Source organism: Dermacentor silvarum, chromosome 7 (assembly GCF_013339745.2).
Source record: "Dermacentor silvarum isolate Dsil-2018 chromosome 7, BIME_Dsil_1.4, whole genome shotgun sequence".
NCBI classification, from domain to species: domain Eukaryota; kingdom Metazoa; phylum Arthropoda; class Arachnida; order Ixodida; family Ixodidae; genus Dermacentor; species Dermacentor silvarum.
Window position 1 is genome coordinate 19,682,670 of NC_051160.1, and position 22,355 is coordinate 19,705,024.

The following is a 22,355-nucleotide window of genomic DNA, read 5'->3' on the forward strand; positions in this document are numbered from 1 at the left end:
CAAGCTCTGAATTGAACGATATACATCTGCCGAGTTTACACTGAGTCAACATTCAATTAGGTTTGGTGACGTCCGCCTCTCTTGAATATCACCGACAACCTTCACAGGCCAGGAAATATTTTAAAAGTGCACCACTGTCGTCAAATTCACTGGCACATAGTTCCGAATCGATTCGGTACGAAGGCGACTCCAGTTGGAGCGGCAACAACAAAGTCGAGCCGAATGGAGCTGCAGGTGCTCGGCGCAGGCCCGCGCGACTTCGATGCGGATCATCAGTGCTGCCTGAGGCAAGCGCCAGCGCACGCCCGGAGGCTGGGGTAAGTGTTCACCAGGCACACCTGCCCCCACTGGTGGCACGCCCTGTCCTGGCTGTCGTAGTACCACCACTGCTTCTTGCGCCCGTCCTGGTACTCCTCGTTGGTGCAGTGCAGCATGCCGGTGTCTATGGGCTGCGTGCAGCGACCACTGGGCGTGTCTGCGTTTCGGGGGTGTGACGTGAGGGGCAGTTGTACCGCCATCATCCATAGTGGTCGACCTTCATAAAGACTGATAACTGATAACAAATACTGATATCAAGGACCTTTTTCACTCGATCGAACCCGCAAAAACAGTTATTGTTCTGCGTTCAAAACGCAATTGACAAGCACGGTGTTGTGGGCTTTCAGAACGCTGCTGCTATCACTGACGGCTGGTTTTTTAGAGCCTTTAAACTTTTACCTGACGTCGACGTTCATTACTTGGCACGATAGCACTTTCATACAAAAGAGTGGATCTGCATCGGTTCATGTATCGCGCCCCCTTTTTAAGTGGCATTTATCTGGCCTCCTACGATCGTATTTTGAGTGAGCGCTTAGAAGTGGGCCTAGCGCTGTGTCCTGGTGTTCTTCACAGATCTGTCCCCGTCTGTGTGCGCTGTTATCCCTTTAAGATGCTTTACCGACTAGCCGACCAATCCATCCTTGTGAACTTCATAAAGACGAAGGTCCATGTCCTTATCAAGGTCCACTGCATGGCGAAAGCTGCGAGGCTGGACAGTCACCGGCATATTTAGAGACCAACTAATAGGATGAAGGCTGCCAGACGATAAGGACATCGTCATCAACACCTTAGTGACCTCTTCTAGCCTGTTGTCGCGATTTCACGATACACCGTACATTTATACGGCACGCCTAAGCGAGAGAAATCCTGATTCTTTCGTCATCTGTGGTCATCCAGTATAGAAACGTCTCGGTGGCGGAGGAAGGCTATAGCGTTCTGCTGCTGACGTAGCGTGGTGCGCGCGCCACTATAAGCACACTTTAGCTTTCCTGCTCAGCTACTGTGTGTATATGCACTCCTATGAGCGGAACGGGCAGTAAAAGTGAAGCTAAACGTCATCAAATATTTCACTGATCCTAATTCCGACGATATCCCGTCGGTACGTCTCATCCCGTGAACCTGTCAGGTGCGACGCCTACGACGCCCTCTGGCAACGCACCTCATAACGCAAGCGTTCTGAGACGCCTGGTAGCTCCCAGGACGCTGTTCCTTCTACACAGCTGAGAGTGGCCTTACTTGTCTCTTGGCTCCAAGATTCCGCGCCCGCGTATAGTTAGAACACCGCCCGAGGAGCACGATCGCAGTACTAAACCTTGCTGTCGCTGTCAAGGCTTCGCCCTTTGGGTGAAAATGCCGTTTTCTATTGAAATACGAGTTATAATCATGAAACCGGAATAAATGTTTCCAATTACCTCCAGCCAGCGCACCACCACCTGTCTTCACGGGTGGACCGCAAATTTGAGCTTACAGCCTCTCACCTCCAGGAGATATCTTTTTAAGCATTCGTTTTTCCCGAGGACCAATAATTGGAATAAATTGCCCGCAGATGTGGTTGGCCTGAGGACTGCTGACTCATTTTTTTTTATGCTTTGTGCTCCGTGCAATAATACCAAATGGCGCTGAGGGTAATGTTCGATAAAAAAAAAACAGAAAGAAAACACGAAACAAACGAAATAAAGGAGGAACATTGTTCTTTGTACTGGCGTTAGCTATCAAATATTTTCTAAATTTCATGCTTCCGTAGTAAACAAGCGTCGGTTAACGCTTGTCCAACCTGCAAAATGCAAACAGAACCCACGAGCAAGACGCTCGTAGATTGTGTTTGCTTTTAAGGCTACAAATAAATCTCACGTTTTAAAGCTCCTGTATGACGCGCAGACTCCAGGACATCTTAGAATCGCCAGGACTTACGCCAGAGCAGCGCAGCGCTGTTGGTGGCGCCACATGCAGATACCTGCCAGTATCGCCATCACAGGCACCACCAAACTCCTAAGACGTGTTCCCAAAGTTTCCCACCTCTGCCACCAGTGTTACGACGAAATGCGCGGGGCGCCCGAAAAAAAAAAAAGGGTTTTGTTGGCTTCGCACTTTCGTGATCGCGTCCACTACGTCGGCACATTTCTCTCACCTACCCCTTGTCATCTTCGTCTCTGAGTAACGCGCGCACCGTGCCAGCGCAACCGCCACATCTACAAGCCAGACCTGTTATACCCACTCTTTTGCAGTTCGCTATCACGTGACATTGCCTGGAGGCACTTTAGGAACCGCACTTTAGCGCCCAAAAGGCTTCATGAATACAGGCTCTGTTTGATTTCGGATGTACTTTTCGTGAAAAAGTTGATTAAAGTCTGGTGGCATGTACCTTTCTCGCAGTACGCTTGGCAGAGAGAGAGGCTGTCGAAGTGCAGACGCGACAGACCCAGGCAGACTTGGTCGGCGTTCCACTGCACGCAGTGGCCCTTGCGGCGGCTGCGCACGAAGAACCACTGGCGCAGAGCGCAGGCCCGACGTTCTCGAGCTGTCATTGGTCCCTAGGGCGCATGCCCGGAGTGCAGGTGCCAGGCAATGTGGCCCTGCAGGTGGAGGAAGACGCCATTCCTTGTGAGTATAGCAGAACGGAAGCAGAAGTACACTTCGAGGAACACGGAAGACAGGCTGCAAACCACATCGGTGACAGAACTAGGCGGCTGTACCACTGAAATGACCACGACGTGACGGTAAGTTCAGGAACCGTTGCCTTGAACAGCGTGGCTCATATTTAGTGATACTTTGTCAGAATACTCCTGAGTACACATTTCTGTTCTTCATCAAGCATAGTAGACACAGGAAAAAAAAAAGCTGAAGCATGAAGCCTACAAGTGCAAGGCTATCGAATCAGCGCTTTAGAACAAATTGGAACACGTTCCTGTTTTGTTCACAGGCATTGTGTCGTCGAACAATATATTTGGCTTCATGTTCAGTGGCATTTTAAGTAGCAGTCAGTACAAACAAAATGCAGGGTAGCATTTCAACCGTCATCCCATAGCGTCTTCGGAGCGCGTAGCCATTCATTAAACTATAGAATGCTGCCTTCCCGTTGCAGTAAATGCGTCAAATGATTCTTCGCGAGCGCGTTTCGGGTTTCCAGCTTTCACTATGTCAGTGCGCTAAACGCGCACTCCCTTCTCTTGTGTAGCCTATGACGAACATTAGGTTGCATGGAGGTATTGGATGACACAACGAGTCGGCGCGTAGACAAGCGATAAATTGCGTTAATACGACACTATTGGCACCTGGTATTGGCACGTGACCTTTCCTATACAAAAAGTGCCTGGTTTACCAGCGTTTCAAAAATTGACAGTTTCGACCAAGAGGCGAAGCACTGGTAGCAATAGCAAGGTTTACCAATGGCGCCCGAGCTCCGCGGACAGTGTTCTAAGAATACGTGAGTGTGTTGGTGTGACGTCACGTGTTGGCGGTGACGCAGCGCGCGAGACAACTGCTTCTACGTAGAAGAAACAGCGCCGTGGCAGCTAACACGCGTCTCACAATGCAGTTGTGATCAGGAATACCGCCCAGCGGCGTTGAAGGTGTCGCGTCGAGGGGATTGAGACTGACGGGAAACCTTCAGCATTTGTTAGCACCCGACGAACACATTATATAGCTTTAGCTCGACGTTTACTCGCAGTTCCACACGAAACAGTGTATGTACACCCGAGCAAAAGTACACGGACCACAGGGTCGCAGAAAAAACTGAATTTCTTCGTCATTAAGATGCATAAACTGAAATTGATGAGTGTACTGGAAATTTCGCAACGCCAAGTTTAAACTGCAGTCTTTGATTTCATGTTACATTCACAGGCAGAGGAGAAAATCAGCTTTATCGCGCAGTCTCTGGTCCATATACCTTTACTCACGGGTGTACCACGTGGTGGTTGGCTCATAGGTGTCCAGCATGAACTCTAGTTTGTGTGTGTGCGCACGACGCTTGTGGCAGTAGCGCACGAAACATTGCTGCCTGGCTTCACAGCAGAGCCGACTAAGCGAAGCGTCCCGTTGGCCCTCTTGGATTCTTCGTTTTTTTTGTTTGTTTTTTTCGCAGCCAAACAACACAAACACACATAGCGTCACCTGCATCATCTCTGGAGACCTTCTGACACTACGCGTGCTGTGTCCGTCGATACGGACACAGCACGACGACTACTGCGTCTTTGAGTGTCTGTATATAGTCTCCGTTTGCCTCAAGCTATGCTCTTCAGTACTACCGTGGAAATCCTCCGAGTTTCTCTAGCGCGGGATAAGGACATTTACGGGCGAGTCTTGTTCTTCACCTGTCCTTACGCACTTTATTTTCTGCTCGTAGGCCGCACCAAGTACAAACCTTACACGACCTTAATACAGTTGCTGTTTTTACTTACGCGGGAAATGTCTAAACGCTTCATCAACCCTTGTAACATTCGTAAAGCAACATCAACAAAACACTATTCTAGTGTAAGTACCTTGCCTTAACCTATTATTATAATTGCCCAAAAGCTTGGATCGATATTTGTTAATGCAAGCAGTATAGTCCAGTAACGGTGATCCCAAGGAAGCAACAACGGACGATTTCTAAGGTAATTTAAACGAAATTGAAAAGAAGCGAATGCAAGCGTCCATTTTGTAAACAATGCCACTGTAGTATATTGACCTAGAAAGGCACACGTACCAACTATGCCGCGTTCACACTTAGTTTAAAAGCAGCATGAAAAAGGAATTATGCAGGTTCATGGAAGCAGAATCTCGATGTCACTGTTAACATTTGAAGTTTGGGGCTAATTCACAAAATATTTTGTTCACAAGAGGTTCAAGTTCACAGGTAGGGGCCCTGCTTCCCCGGCTGGCTTCCAGCTACGTATGAAGAGCCGGAGTTCAGAAAGGTTATCGCTCATAAGAGCTGTTAGAAATTAGCCGGACATCTTCGCTAATGACATGTCCAACACCAGTTCTGGCGAAATAATTTTTTCTTCTGAATGCGAGCCAAAGTTACCGCACTAATAAGGGAACCTCAGCGACGAGTGTGAGCAAGGAGCCAAAGAAACAAGTCGTAGCAAAAGCAAAGTGAAAGAAGAAATGACCAGCTACCGCTGTTAAAAGTGACACCGAGGTTGGGCTTTCGTGAACCCTGGCCAGTGTTATAAAACCATTTTACTCCCAATGCTATTTCGTATCGCTCTTCAACATTTAGCTGAGCGGCGCTCCGGCCACGTTATCACAGGGATTGGCCGGTCGTGAACGCTGGGTAGAATAGAAAAGATAGGAGAGAAGGGAATCGCCATATTATGCACTCTCTGCAGACTTTTTAACGCGACAGCGTTAAGGTCCTCGTGTTGCAAAACATCCGGTGTCGACGTCTGTCTCGGCGTTGACGTCCGCGGCTAAGAAAATCATCCCGAACCACCCTGAACACGCAGGCCCTCCGCGTGGCGCCGAGGCGCTGGTGAAGTAATCGAGTTCCTCAAAGTAAAATGCGCCAGAAAAATCGTAAAGTACGACTTAACCATAACCTACAGGTATGATAGCGTGGCATTGTAATTTGAATATACGAGAAAACATAAATCTGTTATGGGGGAACTCAAACACAAACCCCTTTACCAGCATTTCTACCATTCATACAGTGGCGCGCCCTGGTCGGGATTCCTTGCAAGAACACCATCCAGATGGCGCTCGCCTCCTCGGCAGCGTAGCGTTGCATGTAGGCTCCCTAGCTACGGCAGCGGCGCGTCGAGGCGAATGTGCATAAAAAAGAAAGCTGCAGTTGCCGGGAAGCCTGCCAAACAGTCAGGGATCTTTGAATACTGTCGCGTTCCACTCTTAAAGGCGAAGCTTAAGCGTCCTCCAAATTTTTGAAGTCCTTACGTACCACCCGTACCAGGCTCGTATGCTGAGTGGGTGAACGCCACGGCGATGGTACCGCCCATCAGAAGGGCCGCGCTGACGACTCCGAACATCCACTTGCGCCACACACCCTGGAACTTGACGTGGCGCTGAAGTGATTCGCCGCGCGTATATGGTGCCGTCATCTTTGGCAAAGACGGGCCTTGACCTGGTAATAGGAAAGACATTAGGCTCAACAGCATTGTCAAAACCTGGATATTGCCGGACGGTGCCCTTGCAGAGCGAAGTGCAACTGCGCGTTCCCGATATCCAGCAAGCATTATATAAGCCATTGCGTGACACATTAAATGACGAGAAGTGCGCCAAACGTTAAGTAAAACGTTTCAAGATAATGATTTGTCGAAGCTTCGTACTGAGCTGTCCAGTTGGCAGTGAATTCGGAATTAGCGACGTGCCGGTATGGAGACTGTCTATTCGCTCAGGTTTTTCTAAATCGTGTGGAAAAGACAGATTTGTCGTTTATGTTCAAATAAGCTCAGCTGAAGCATAAGAACATATGGGATCTAGTTAGGAACGAGTGCCGAATTCACAAAGCGTAAACTTGTGTAAATGCCGTTTGTCGCATGCCAACCGCGTTCGCTAGAATAGTAAGCCCGTGTCATAATTATTGAATGGCATATGATCTTGCGAACAGATTCAGCGCAAGGACATTTATGTGAATGCAGACTTAGGTGGCTACGTTGGCCGCCCGCTGAACGGGCCACCATTTAGTGTCCGTTTCGTTGCAAAATGCTGACAGAGCAAACTCCGTTTGTTGTATATTCATCACCGAAATTCTCAGGCAGGTCTCTGATTCAGGACTCGGGACCGGACTCGGAACCATTTTCTTGAAATTGCCCAATTGATGAACATAGCCCATGGCTAATCAGAAAGAAGCATATCGAGGATATTTTCGATGAACCACAGTGGTCTGGAGCTGCGTTTTGCAAAATGGTATCCACGAAATCGAACCCGGAGGACAAGAATGTCGTTGAACAGGATTTGCGATTTAGACTGCCGGGAAGTTTATTTCACAACACCCTAGTTTCCAGGATGTGGAACATCACGCCTTCATAGCGATGCCGTAAAGCAAGTAGTGTACTGCCAAACGTGAAATTAGCCGCTGGCAACGATCTGGCGTGCTATAGCGTGAAGCTATTCCAAATCTGTTTCTACTTCCTGTCTTTTGTTAGCCCTCCGAAATTGATAAAAAATTATGGGGCAACGCCCACTTCGACTGTCTTGCCTGTCAGGAGACGTCACAAAAACCGCGATAACTCCCCATCTGAGGATGACGTGTACACACTGATTAATTATGCATGATTAGGCCAAACAAAGGAAAAAAATATACACATTTCGTTCCTATTCAACGCCTTTGTCACCATTGGACTTCCGCGATTGGTGAAAATGTTTTCGTGCCGTGCCTAGTTTGCCTATCTGTCACGCGTGGTCACAAAACCGCAGAAACTCACCACGTCAGAGTGATGTTATTCTTTCTGGGGTTTTACGTGCAAAAACCAGTTCTGATTATGAGGCACGCCGTAGTGGAGGGCTCCGGATTCTTTTTGACCACCTGGAGTTCACTCTGACGTTGACCACGTCATAGTGATGTGTACTCACTAAAGATGCGTTAATGTGCCGAACAACAGTGAACGTTTTTTTTTTTTTTTTGAATAGCTGGCAACTATCCCGTTCCAAAAAGGAATAGAACACGGCTGTGCACTGATCACTCCGGCACTGTGTACACGGAGCTGGCAGCCAGAATTGATTTCTTTGCGTATAACAAAAAATATTACGCGGCAGTATAACGTTGCCGAGTCCTTTCTGCCATGCATACGACATAACAGCAAGGGGAAGCACGGCAATCGGGGACACTGGCCCCCACCCTCCTCCCCCGGTTATTTACTTTCACTGCGCTAGCTCAGCCCCAACGATATCCTCTTCTCTTCTGCGGACTCCTCGCCTCTCGTCCGCCAATTCGATAACGAAAACCTGTCGGCCTAGGCAATGTGATTTGCTTTTGAACCGAACAAATGACACCTCCTATAAAGGAGGAGAGGGCTTGATTGGGCTGTTGAAACAACCTTGCAGGTGACCCACCGCCCGTGATAGCGTTTGGCGGTTGCGGAAATTTGACACTTCAGTGGATTCGACTGAAGTCAGAATTGAATAAGTTTACGATATAGCGCCCCTGAGACCGTATTCACAAAAGGCTCGTATGCGCTACGATTGTTCGTAAGAGGAAATTTGAGCCAATGCTGAGGCTGGACACGTCATTACTGAGGGCAGCCGGGCAATTGTGTGTTCCGATGTAAAAAACGTGCGCCATGGGTCGAGCTTTCTTTCTTTTTTTTGTACTCAACCACAAAAATTCACTTATAGAACACTCCAACTCTGCCACAGAACTGGCGCCAGCTGGAGAGCTATATAAATATATAGGTTATTGTAACTTGTGTTGTTGCAGAGGGCTTAACCGGAAGTATTCTGGGAACTCTGTTTGTAAACATGAGCAGGAAGTGAGCACAGCATTAGTGAGTCAACGGGCCGGCGGGCCCGGATGCCTCTGAGTTTGAGAGTCATTGATATGGCGGTGCCTTGCCTCAGAGTAGTTGTACTGGGATCCTGCTTACGTGCGACTACCGGTACCGGCCACGCGTGAAGTAGCTTGGAAACTCTCGAAAGAGGCTTTACGTGGCGATGACTTACGTTGTTCGGTGCCGGCGAAGCTTGCTTTAGGGCTCCTTATCAACTGCCGGGGAGGGTGCGCAGAATGTTCCTTGTTCTTATTCACAGTCAGTGGAACTTACCCACTACGAAGTATTAGCCAAGTAGCAGGAGCGTAAGGCGATAAAATAAAGCACAAGAAATGTTCAAAATTATGCGGGTAAGTATTACAAACTTGTAAATGAAAGTGAAATTTGTGATAATCAAGTGAGATGTGTGCATAATCAGCAGTTCAGGCTTTAAAAAATAATAAAAGAGAGAGCACGGTTTGATATTAGGATTGCCGGGAAAAAATGGAAATATTTTAGCAGTGCCAATTTGAGAGCACAGGATATGCAAACTCAGGTAGTCGACTTGTGCTACAAAGAAACTTACGTCGATAAACATAATTATCTAAAAGCTGTCGCGAACGTGGTCGTTGTTATTGCTGTCGTTGTTATTGATGATGATGATGATGGTGATCTCAAGAACTAAGGCGCATACCCACTGTGGGGGATTGGCCAAAGTTTGGGCGGCGTCAGCAAAGTGAACTTAAAGTGTCTCCAAATTAAACGTCTTAAATTTATAGACAATTTATAGACTACACGCGGACACGATCCTGCGGAACCTAACCCTTACCAGCTTCGCTGTAAAAAAGAGAACCGAAAGTTAACAAGCAGTGAGACAGTAATAATTATTGTGAACGTTGTTATCTCCTTTTCGTGTTTCGTTGAGCGATGGCGTGCGTGCTGCGAATACATAGCTGAATGCCCGAACAAGCGCGCTTCGCACAGTGGTTCTTCGTGTTCCGCGGATATGAATACGCTAGTTTCCAATGTGCCAAATATTCATGCACAAAATATTCATAAATGCATTGGGCTTGTAGTGAGCTGCAAAAACAGGCTATTTAACATACTGCTTCACGAGTGTGTCACTGCGCCACTGGTAAGTTTAATAGAACTCTACTGCGAAGCTCGAAAAATTCGAATGCGCCGCTGTTCCTGGACGGGCTATTGTTAGCGCTACTTGCTTCAGGATTACTTTAGCATACTGCACTAGTGTACTACAGATACTGTACACATGTATGTGTAGTAAAAAAAAAAAAAAAAAAAAAAACAATCGTTCTCTTGTGCGATCTGCGAGCGACTCATTCAGTCCTAACTATCATGCACCAATATATAAAACTAGCAATTGCGGTGCTCGAAGAAAACCTAGTGCATGTTGTTTCTAGTACAATGGAGTAGCCGCCGGTAACTTTTTCGTTATTGAGATTTAATTAGGTAATTGTAATTAATTATCGAACTTGATAAGTGCTGTCCTAATTATGAAAATGTCAATGAGAAAATTGGAGAGCAACATGAAAAATTTCCGATACACCTTTCTTTCGCTCAATACGTGCTACATAAAAGTGTTTTACCGAGCGTGAAAAAAGCTTGCGAATACATGCAAATTGCCTCGAGTGGCCACTCGCGCGGCAATTTTGCGTGTATTCGCGGGCTTCTTTCACGCTCGGAAAAACACTTCGCCTTCACTTCATGTCCACTGCAGGCCTTTCAGTGCACATAAAAATGGGCTGATGATAATGATTAAATCGAAAAACGCCCGTCTACAGTACAATGGGTGTGTTGTGTCGGTATCTGTAATGCGGCATCTGCGTTTACCGCTGTTATATGAACTGATAATGATGTCACCACGTCGTTGCGCATGCGCGAGTGTATCTTGGTGTGTGTATATATTATTGTCCATGTACTGCACTATTGTCGGCGCTTGCTTTCATGATGCCAGTATGCAGCATGGAGAATAAAGCCATTTCTCGAAGCAATGCGCCTCCTTTTGCAGATACAGCAAGGTGCACGTTAAAGAACCCCAGGTGGTCAAAATTATTCCGGAGTCCCTCACTACGGCGTGCCTCAATATCAAAACGTGGTTCTGGCACATAAAACCCCGGAATTTAATTTTGACTAGCTATTAATCCCAATGGAACGCCTTTTCTAGGGTCTGTATAAGCGTACGAATTTTTGTTTCTTAATATGGGCCTATAGGTCGAGTTTGGTACAGTTCCGAAGCGTATAGACGTTTCGCTGTCATCAAACACTACAAACAAGAGTTTCTTAATGACGTTGATAAAGTTGACGATTATAGCTCGTGCAAGTAGCACGAGCACTACACGTATGACTGTTCAGATTATTCGACGTTGGTTTGCTGCGTAGAGAAGTAGCCCTCCGATGGTCGTAGTCAGATGGTCGACCACGTCCATTGTCCACGGGAACCAACAGAGCGTTGCATCAACGCGCGGTCAATGCTGTAGGCACTGGTAGGCGCACTGTTCCAGGCTGGTGTACGAGTGGTCGATGCACACGTCGGTCCAGTTCTGGCACGATCCAAGGTAGGCGTCGTAAAACCACCAGCGCGAGTTGGCCAGGACATCCGCCAGTGCCCGTGGGTCGAGTTCGCCGCAGTCGATCATGGTCTCGGACACGGCGTTGTTGCACGACGGGCTAGGCATGGCTGCGAAGTTCTTAAATTTTTTTTTGCGCATTGAAGGTTACTATGCGCGCTGACGTCCTCGATGACACGAGATCTTACATATACTTTGAAGTGCGACGTCAAGCGCGCAAGGCTGACAAAGCCTACGTTTTGAAAGCAGCATTTTTTTGTGTAATTTCTGAATGATAAGATTGACATACATTAGAGAGCAGCACGACAATGGTGAACTTATATATATATATATATATATATATATATATATATATATATATATACGTACATACATGCGTGCATGCATATATCCACACACGCACGCACGCACGCACACACACACACACGCACACGCACGCACACACACACACGCACACACACACACACACACATATATATATATATATATATATATATATATATATATATATATATATACGTACATACATACATACATACATACATACATACATACCATATTTTCCGGTGTATAACTTAAAAAGAGAACAGCTATTCTTTGTACACACTTTGCAACTAAATATTAACGGCTTCGCCATTTTCGCTAACTAGGGTAATGGTAATTCACAATGAATTTTGCGAGATGGTGCACAGTCTCTGTCAAGCGCCGCGTGTCTTTACCCAAACTAGACCGATGTGCTTCTGACGAGCCGGCCTCTGAGCGATTCTCCCTTAATAAATGATTCACGCGTCTATGTCTCTCTTGAGGTCAGAAGTGGGAAGAATGATCCAAAGGAATCTAAAGGAATCCTAAGAAAACTAATCCACTTTCGCAGACGAAGAAAGAAGAACAATCTAAAGACCCAAACTATACCCTTTGTCAGAAATATTGCGGACAAAAATTGGGTATTTCTTCTTTACGACACCTAAGCTCAAGAATTGAATCTTATTTTGGATCTTCTCAGAGAAGACATGGTTTTGGAAGGGTTTCCATGTGAGGTCACTTGACGTCAGAGCTGGGTTTAACAATTTTATAATGCCTGAGCATTCTTGAGGTACTTCACGAACTTTCCGGGGCCAACTATCTATGTGCGTAAATATATATTTGTATCTAACCGTTTTGCCGCCTGTCTGGGCCACTGGGTAGTCCGTGGTCGAATGGATAGCGCATCGGGCTGGTGTGCTGAGCAAACAGGGTTCGAAACCAGCCATCGGACCAACTTGAGTTACTGAGTATGTGGCAATGTGCACATACTTGACCCTCTACAACGATCCTCTTTCACGCCGAAATGAATCACTGCAGGATGCGGGACTGGCCAGGTACCGCTGTTCAAAGGAACTCTTTGACGCCAACTTGGAGTACTGCGTATGTGCCACTCGGTCTGTGCTTGTCTCCAATGAATTTCTTGCATGCCAATTTGGGTCACTGAGTATATATAGTGCCAGTATATAGGTGTGTGGCGCTCTTCAATGAACGTCTCTGACGCCAACTTTGGTGAGACAGTATATGTGTCACTGGGAATGTGCCGCTGTACAATGACGAAAAATATCCCTTAAATCCCTCCGATGCTGAGCGGTATCGAAACCACGTCACAAGGGTTCCTCAAGTGCAGCAATCCGACGCATTAGCAGGCTGCGCCACAAATGCGCTGGGTATACGCCGCTCTTCAATGAACCTAGCCAACTTGGGTCACTGAGCGTGTGCCACTGAGTGTGCGGCAAGCGAGGGAAACATTATCTGCGTTCGCAGGCACCGGCACACCACGCTTCTGGTCTCGGAGGCCACGCGCGTACTTCTCGGGAGCGTCACTAGATGGCGCAGCGTGTCAAGAGGGAAGCGCGAGACGCGTTTCTCTGCGTTCGCACGCACCGGCGCGCCATGCATTTCGGAGGCCACGCACAGGCGTAGTGAGGTGGATTCTGCCGCAATGTTAAAGCGAAGCTATATATGGCTAAGCGAACCGAAATAGCGTCTGTCCGTCGCCTGTGTACAGAAAACATCAGCATTGGCTCGAGCGTCGTCGTCTTCTTCCGCAGCTGGCTCCTTCGCCGCTCATCATTCCAGCGTAGAATTTCACTTGTATATAGTGGTAATGGCGAGGCCGCCTTTACGGGGGTATGAGGCACTCATTGTCTTACGTAATGGACATATTTAATTTTGAAGCAATTTAATTTCGAAGAATCGCAAGCGCCAATGGGCGGGCGAATGCTGCTAACCACGCCGCCGACCAACCTCGAGACATCGAGCGCAAGCGACAACGGCGGCTGCGGGCATACCGTCAGTGACGTCGTTCTCTCCGTCACAGCCGAACCTGTATGTAACCTCAATAAGAAACACAAAGACGTAACCAATAATTGAGAAATACCTTAATGAACCATCAGGATTAACCCAGTGATAAACACCAAGGCAGGACGTTTCAGCTTCGCTAGTTAATCATCTGTACGCAGCGCTTGAGCGGTTAAGGTTTTTTTTTGTATAAATGCTTTGCTTCGTCCCGACATCCTCATCATTGATCACTATTTCTGTCTATTTACCTCCTTATGAGGTGCACAGCGGCAGGATACTGCACCACATAAGCTCGCGTTGATATCGTTACTATTGGCAGATGTTGGAAATTCTTCATGTTCTCGAATAGTTCGTCCAGAGGTCATGACGGGGAACTAACAAATAAAGCGAAAAATATTTCGCTTGTGTCGGGCCACACAGTAGATGTGATCATCTACGATACCAACCAGCACACTTTAGTGACGGAGCAAAATAATTAACTTAGCGGTTCGCAAAAGGAAACGTACTATATAACGAATTTATTGTAGTTGACTTATTTATAATGTAGCGAGAAATTGGCCCGCGGCCACAACTTCTTCATGCTTCTCTTACAAAACGTGGCGCCATGTATCGCTCATTCGGCGCGACAATTGCACGCGTTGCAGCGTAGTTTGCAGTCACCAGGCTGCGCTCTCGATTATGTACGCGTCCCCTGACATTAAGGCGAAAGCCTTAATTGGTATATCTCATTGTGAGGTCTCCGTTTCAAGGCCGTTTCAAAACAGCGTCTTCGACACGAAATTGTCCTCCTAGGACTAGAGGTGATAATGCGCACAAAACCACGATTAAGGGTGGAAGAATTATTACGCAAGTGAACTGAAATGATAATGAGTATACAGAGAGGTGAATGAGGCGAATTAAGAGTAAATTGATGGTGAATTAAATGGGTTTAGTTGGGGTGATAGGAGTCAAACGAAAGGTAATGATGAGATAGAGTGAGCTAAGATAATGAAGAGTAAATGAGAGCGAATTAAGAGCGCATGAAGGTGAACCAAGTGTTGATAGGGTGAGTCAAGAGTGATGAAAATTGGAAATTTGGCGTATTAGAGCAAACCAAGTGTGATGGAAGTGAAACCGAGAGGATAGGGTGAATGCAATTGAACCAAGCAGTGATAGGGTGAATCATGAATGACTCAAGTGTGTGTGGGAGAGAGCCTTGGCCAGCTCCGACCTCGAAGATCAGCAACGGCTGATTGCGATGGCCCAGGACACGGCCCGAGCTCAAGGCATTCTGGAATGAGGACGCCCCTCCAAAGCTGCATTTACACATTAAAGATGTTTATTCTCTCTCTCTCTCTCAAGTGTGAAAAGAGTGAAAAAGTTGTCGCAGTTTCACCTGAAAGGCGAAGCATCAATTGCGATAGCAAACTTGTAGAGAGCTATACGGAGTAATGATATTAGCTTTATCAGCTGTATAAACTTGGACATGCAGAAGCATCGGGAACACGCAGAACTGTTGTCGACGCCATCGGCGTTTTGCCCGCGTTCGCTCAAAATGCGTGCGGCGTTGGTGACTGTTGCCGGAGCCTCTGATATAAATAGGCACTGCGTGCCGCAGCTAAACGTCGCCTCCCCTCCCTGCCCCTCCCCCACGGCCTCTCGCTCGTCGGAAGAAGGCGCGTAGGCTCTACATACATGGTGATTGTGAAGGAGAACAGAGACGCCTACTTCTGCAGCCCTTAAGCGAGCACGGCGCAGAACGCGCGTTTGTTCTCCGCCGTGCGTTCACTCCCCGTGAAAGACGCGCCCCTCGCGCCCTTTCACTCGCACATACAGCGTTCGGCGCGCGTTTCCCTTTCCCTCAAGAACCACTTATCTATCGGCGACGATTTCTTCTCCAAATGACGTCATACGGAACCTCACGGCGACGGCGACGGCGACGGCGACGGCAGAAATCTGCTTTTGAGTGTCCATATAATTGCTATCGCAATAATAAAGGGTTTATGGAGTGGTAGAGTGATTTGCAAAGAAATATATGTGAGATTTGAGGGTCCAATTCAGACTGACTCAGCAAAAAGAAGTGCTGAGTTACGGTTCGAGTTTGGTGAATCACAGGAAGGGTGACTTGCAAACAAAAACATCATCATCATCATCATCATCATCATCATCATCATCAGCAGCCTATATTTATGTCCACTGCAGGACGAAGGCCTCTCCCTGCGATCTCCAATTACCCCTGTCTTGCGCTAGCGTATTCCAACTTGCGCCTGCGAATTTCCTAACCTCATCATCCCACCTGACTTTCTGCCGTCCTCGACTGCGCTTCCCTTCTCTTGGTATCCATTCTGTAACCCTAATGGTCCACCGGTTATCCATCCTACGCATTACATGGCCTGCCCAGCTCCATTTCTTCCGCTTAATGTCAACTAGAATATCGTCTACCCCCGTTTGTTCTCTGATCCACACCGCTCTCTTCCTGTCTCTTAACGTTACTCCTAAGATTTTTCGTTCCATTGCTCTTTGTGTGGTCCTTAACTTGTTCTCGAGATTCTTTGTTAACCTCCAAGTTTCTGCCCCATATGTTAGCACCGGTAGAATGCAATGATTGTACACTTTTCTTTTCAACGACAGTGGTAAGCTCCCAGTCAGGATTTGGCAATGCCTGCCGTATGCACTCCAACCCAATTTTATTCTTCTGTAAATTTCTTTCTCATGATCAGGGTCCCCTGTGAGTAGTTGACCTAGATAAACATATTCCTTTACAGACTCTAGAGGCTGACTGGCGATCCTGAATTCTTGTTCCCTTGCCAGGCTATTGAACATTATCTTTGTCTTCTGCATATTCATCTTCAACCCAATTCTTGCACTTTCTCGATGAAGGTCCTCAATCATTTGTTGTAATTCCTCTCCATTGTTGCTCAAGAGGACAATGTCATCTGCAAACCGAAGGTTGCTGAGATATTCGCCGTCGATCCTCACTCCTAATCCCTCCCAGTCTAAGAGCTTGAATACTTCTTCTAAGCATGCAGTGAATAGCATTGGAGAGATTGTGTCTCCTTGTCTGACCCCTTTCGTGATAGGTATCTTTCTACTTTTCTTGTGGAGAACCAAGGTAGCTGTGGAATCCTTGTAGATATTTGATAAGATATTCACGTATGCCTCCTCTACTCCTTGATTACGCAATGCCTCTATGACTGCTGGTATCTCTACTGAATCGAATGCCTTTTCATAATCTATGAAAGCCATATAGAGAGGTTGATTGTACTCCGCAGATTTCTCGATTACCTGATTGATGGCATGGATATGGTCCATCGTAGAATATCCTTTCCTGAAGCCAGCCTGTTCTCTTGGTTGACTGAAGTCAAGTGTTGTCCTTATTCTATTGGAAATTATCTTGGTGAATATCTTGGTGAACAAAAACATAATGACGCAAAATTACTGCCAATTGTGGTTTCAGAGTGATGATGACTCGCAAAAAAAAAAAGCGGTCGTCGTGTCATTGAGTTGGCGTCACTCGGGCTTTCGCCTTCAAGTCGTCTTAGTTGTAGCATAAGGGACCCCTAGTAATTTTGGCCATTCAGAGCACAGGAGTGGCGTGGAGATTCGCCCCCTGCAGGGGCCAGTCGCACAGCGTCCGGGAAAGCGGGCGCCGACGCGATGGTCAACGAGGCAGGGGTGCAACGGCCCCGGTTGGGTCCGACTCGGTGAATGCGCGCTGAAACACCTGTCGGACGGTATCCGGCTGCGAGTGGCTGGCATATTCGAGCGAGCAGCCATCGTGGCCGTCACGGGACCGCTACTCTGACCCCGGTCCGTCATCCGCAGTAACTTCAGACAGCGCGGGTGCTCACACCGACTCCATCGGCGGCGGGTTTCTCTAGCATCCTCGGGTGGTACGACGCGCCCGCCGTCCGGATTTGAACCCACCAAGCCTTCCATATCAGCGACGAAGAGGGTCCATCCCATGTCGTGGACTTCCGACCCCATCGTCACTGCTCTGGTGATAGTGCGGGGGAGAAACGTGGCATATATGCCTGCGCATACGGCGATCACCTATGTTGACAATAAAAGCTTAGGGCCTAATATGCCTCTTTGGGAGCACAGTATGGCTAAAAACATAATTACGTGGTCATGAAGACTCCGGATAGGGATTTTAACATCAAGCAGCTACTCAAGGGTCTTGAATTCGCCGAGCGAGCGCTAGCCAACAGCGACATCCGCACTTTTATTTATTTTACAGTGAAGCTGTTAAGGGCTAGTTCCCCCTAGGATCGTGTTCGCGTGTAGAAAAAAAAATCACAGCATATCCACAAAGTGAATGATGATGAGTGGGCGAAGCACCGGGGGATCATTCGGGTAAACCACAGCTACGGACGAGAGATAAAGAGAGCGCGCGTCGGTAACGAGAGACTCAAGGAAGTTTTATCAGCTGTATAAACTTGGACATGCAGCAGCACTAGCATCGCGCAGAACTGCTGTCGATGCCGTCGGCGTTTTGCCCGCGTTCGCACCGAACGCGCGCAAAGTGGAACCGGAACCGGAAGTGGAACCGGAACGCCATCTAGTGAACACTTCATAAAACTACAGGTGGACACACAACGCCATCTATTGAGCAATTCATAAACTAGAGGTGGCTACATACTACTACTACTACTACTACTACTACTACTACTACTACTACTACTACTACTACTACTACTACTACTACTACTACTACTACAGAGGAGGGAACGACCCACACCCTAAGGAGCTTCGCCCCTAAAAAAAAAAAAAAACTATCATCATTAGTATTTCGTATCCATGTGCGTGGTGGTTTGGCTCCATGTGCGTGGCGGTTTCCCGCCAGTTGTGCCTTAGCACAGGTGTCAAAACGAATGACTAACATGACTGAGAGGTCATGACATCAATAACATCACATGCTCGTCAGTTACGTCACGATTAACGATAATAAAATCACGTGTATAGCATACCCGCATTGGATGTGCGGGTAGGAGCCAGGGACAAGGAAGAAAGAAAGGAAGGAAGGAAGGAAGGGAAAGGAAGGAAAGAAGGAAGGGAAGGGAAATGAAGGAAGGGAAAGGAAGTAAGAAAGGGAAAGGAAGGAACGGAGAGAGAAGGAAGGAAGGTAAGAACGAAATCACGTGTGGCTCATACCCGCGTTGGATATGTGGGTATGAGCCGCCGAGAGCAGGAGCGGGAGAGATCTCACAGGATCCTGATGCTGCCGTGCAGTGTGACGACGCGCTTTGGCTCATATACGTTAGTCTATGACGATGGGGCCGAATTGGCGCAGCAAACGCACTACTTGGCCATCGCGCCGGACGAAAACAAGAGGCCGGTGTACTTGCTCTTTGAGGAACATGCAGAAGACGCTCAATATAATCAATAATGATAATATGTAAATTCACTGTAGCAATATTCACTACAGCAGACCCACCGTAGTCACAGCTTCCCTGGCTTCCATCTTCACAGTAATATTGGAAGGGCTCGGAATTTTATTTATTTATTTATTTATTTATTTATTTATTTATTTATTTGTTTATTTATTTGTTTGTTTATTTATTTATTTATTTATTTATTTATTTATACTTTAATAACAGTCAATTAGAGAGATATCTTTACAATGTTGTTTCACGTAGAGAGCAAACAGAACAACTGTGACGTCAGCGCGGACGAGTTTGGTGCGGAAGCTCTTGGGCGTACTGGCACAGTGGCGTTGCTTTATATATTATAGGTTGCGAATGGTGTTCGTGTAGCTCAATATGGCCCCAAAAGACAGTGACGAACGTCTCAATTCGGAGGTGCTATTCATGTTTTTTTTTTTTTTTTTTTATAAATGGCGTAGCCGCGTTGAACGTAGAGCTTTACGTTTCATATTTTTTTCTCAATAACAACCACCATACTTGAAATTTCTGCGTGCACTGCTGGTTTAACACTGCATCGGGGTTGAGAGCGGGTGTATGGCCAAACGTAAAGCAATGGGGATTCTTTATTTGGTTCAAGAAATAAAGATCTGATCTGACATCATTCCCCTGTGCTTCAGCACAACCAGTGACATCCCATCCATGACGTCAACATAGCATCTGCATAATGTAAACATGGCGACTACAAAATGGTGTATAGTATCGATACTATATGAAAATTGCATAACGTCATCACAGAACTTCAACACCAAGCAGACACGTCAAAGAAGCTTCGTGTCCACCGATTGCCACCGTGCATGCGACCTGCAGTATTACTACGGCTGCTGCCCTACGGATGTACCGAAATCTCTATCATCACCGTTAGTGTTGTCATTGCTAATCTGTAATAGGCGGAATCTACCTGTTTTATAACCTGCCTGTTGTCCGATGATGCTGCAACATGGCCCTGGTGCACTTTTTTTGGCTTTTGTTCATACCATGTTTTTTTTTTTTCTGCGTGAGAACGGCATCTCAGCGGTGGCAGCTTTGAAATAGGTCATGACATTGCGAAGACCGCGCTTCCTTGATTAGCTCACTCACGGAAACTATAAATCTACACGCGATGAACAAGTTTAGCTTCGTCACGTGAGTTAAATACTTTGAGATTCCGCCGCTGGTTACCTCGCATGTAGCAGGAAGTTGAGAGACGGAGGCGTGCAGGTTGTGTGGATAAATATACTGAATAAGCGATCAAAAAAGAAAAAGAAGGGAAATGGAGCAATAGGGCGCTGGGTGTCAGGCGTGGACGTTGCGGCGTGGCCGACACCGCTTGGCGCAGGCCCTGTACGAGGTGTAGGCCGGCCGCACGCATACGTTTCTCCACTTGCGGCACCGGCGAGTTCGCGCGTCGTAGAACCACCACTCGGGGGCGCCCTCGTCGCTAGACGCACAGCTGCTCCGCAAGGGGGCCGGAAGGTGTTGCGTGCAGCGCTTTAGTGGGACGCCTGCGAATGCGTAACAACTATAAAGTTTCCCGCTAAATTTACGCGAGAAAAACTCTGGTGCTGCGATTGTTCAGCTATAATGCATAAATATATGGGTAGTACATGCATTTGTCTAATATGCGAGCTATAGTGGCTCGTTAAGAAGTTCCCGTGGCTTTAGTGATCCAAGATTTATCTCTCTAAATTTCGAAGCAAGCGTATTTTTCTAAGCACATGAGGACAATACGTATCTGGAGCACGCGCAAATCCCTTGGACACTGGGGCAATTATAACGCAATATTTTGTCGAATATGATAAATTTAGAATGTCACAAAACTCGCTTGTGGCCAGAAGGACAACGTCTAGGCAAATCTTTGTACTGCCTGTAGTAACTCTTGTAAGAAATCCTATGGAAATAACATGTACGCTCGTTTGCGAGAGATAGACAGATGAGAATCAATGGGTGGATATAGCGATACATGGTTGAATAAACAGATGCAAGCATGCTGGCTGGCCCATGCATTTAAAGTAACACTAAAGAGCAACACAAATGAAGTTTAAGCTTCTAAAATGTTATTAAGGAACCGTACTTCCATTCATTTGGCAAAGAATGTTTCCTGCTAGTGAAGAAACACGTAATCCGTAGTGCTTCCTTTCTTTCTTGAAATGCATTGCATAGCTTCCGCGAATATTTTCAGTGTGGCGTCACAGCCGGATTTGAAAATATAGCTCTTGTTTAACCAGCTCTAGTTCAGAAGATGTTCTTAAATCTTGCTAGGTTGGATCCTTTTTCTATAAGCATATGGCGTAGTACATATTCACCGAAAATCACTACAGCAGAGCACTGTCCAAACCAGCCTCCTTGATGGAGAGCAGGTGCGGGAAGTCCAGGGAGACGTCGCCACCAGCCTTTGGTCTTTGCGCCTAATGCGCCCTACACCTTGGTAAGGGTGGGCGTTAAAACATGGTGGCCAGCACGTCGCACACAACGACCACAGTACAGAAATACATGGCCTTCGATATGAGTTTCTATTACTCACATGGAGCTGTCATTAGCGCGCGTACGATGTCATGTGGAAACCGCAGTCTCTACTACACAAATTACTGCCGGGTATTACGGTGCCGCAGTCGTTCAGCGACCTTAAGAATTGGGGTTAGTGCGGGGTTTTTGTCTAATCTTCGTGATTTGTGGTTACAGACTTTTTTGTGGCATTATTTGTTACGCTTTATCCGTCTAAATGATCAAGTAATCATGCTTTTCTAAAGGCAGTCAAGCAATTAGACTATGTGGGCTTGCTTAACCACTGCTAATTGTTGCACTTACAAAAGCGATACCTTGCTGAAAATAACCTAACTCTAAAGACGAGAAAGGCGTTTGAAGGCAGAAGAACGAAGTTTACGAAAGTCAGTGCACGGCACACCATTTAGCACGTTGGCTGAACCGAAGTACTTGATGCTTCTGTAGGAAGAAGCCCCAGAGTTCCGTGTGGCAATATGACCACGGGAAATGGTATAAATGAAAATATATTTACAACAAACTATTTAGAGCGAGCTGTAGCACTGCCAAGATGGCGGAAACACAATCTTTTAAATGGTCGTCTTCTTCACCCCAGTGGTCAACGTCGTCTTTGTCCCATTACGCGCAGTCTCGTGACAATATCTTAAGAAAGTTCATAGAGGATACCACCTATTAGAATTTGGTAGGGCTGCTGTATAATGTATATAATGTATACAGCGGCCCTATGCAACATAAGCGTTTACTCCTTCTCATCAGCACATCATCATTCGTCCCTATAGTTTCGCTCCCCTTATCATCACGCCATTGCAGAGAAGACTAGAGCGCGTTGGCTCAGG

General features: G+C 46.9%; 1 protein-coding gene across 1 annotated transcript; it reads right to left on the reverse strand.

Annotated features, from left to right (window-relative positions):
- Positions 1-36: 36 nt before the first annotated feature.
- LOC119459432 (papilin-like) lies at positions 37-3,028 on the reverse strand. The gene is made up of 2 exons (XM_037721215.2): positions 2,681-3,028; positions 37-475 (listed from the first exon to the last, which is right to left on the reverse strand). The coding sequence occupies exons 1-2, from the start codon at positions 2,841-2,843 to the stop codon at positions 273-275; spliced, it is 366 nt and encodes a 121-aa protein (XP_037577143.1). The 5' UTR covers positions 2,844-3,028; the 3' UTR covers positions 37-272.
- Positions 3,029-22,355: the final 19,327 nt, after the last annotated feature.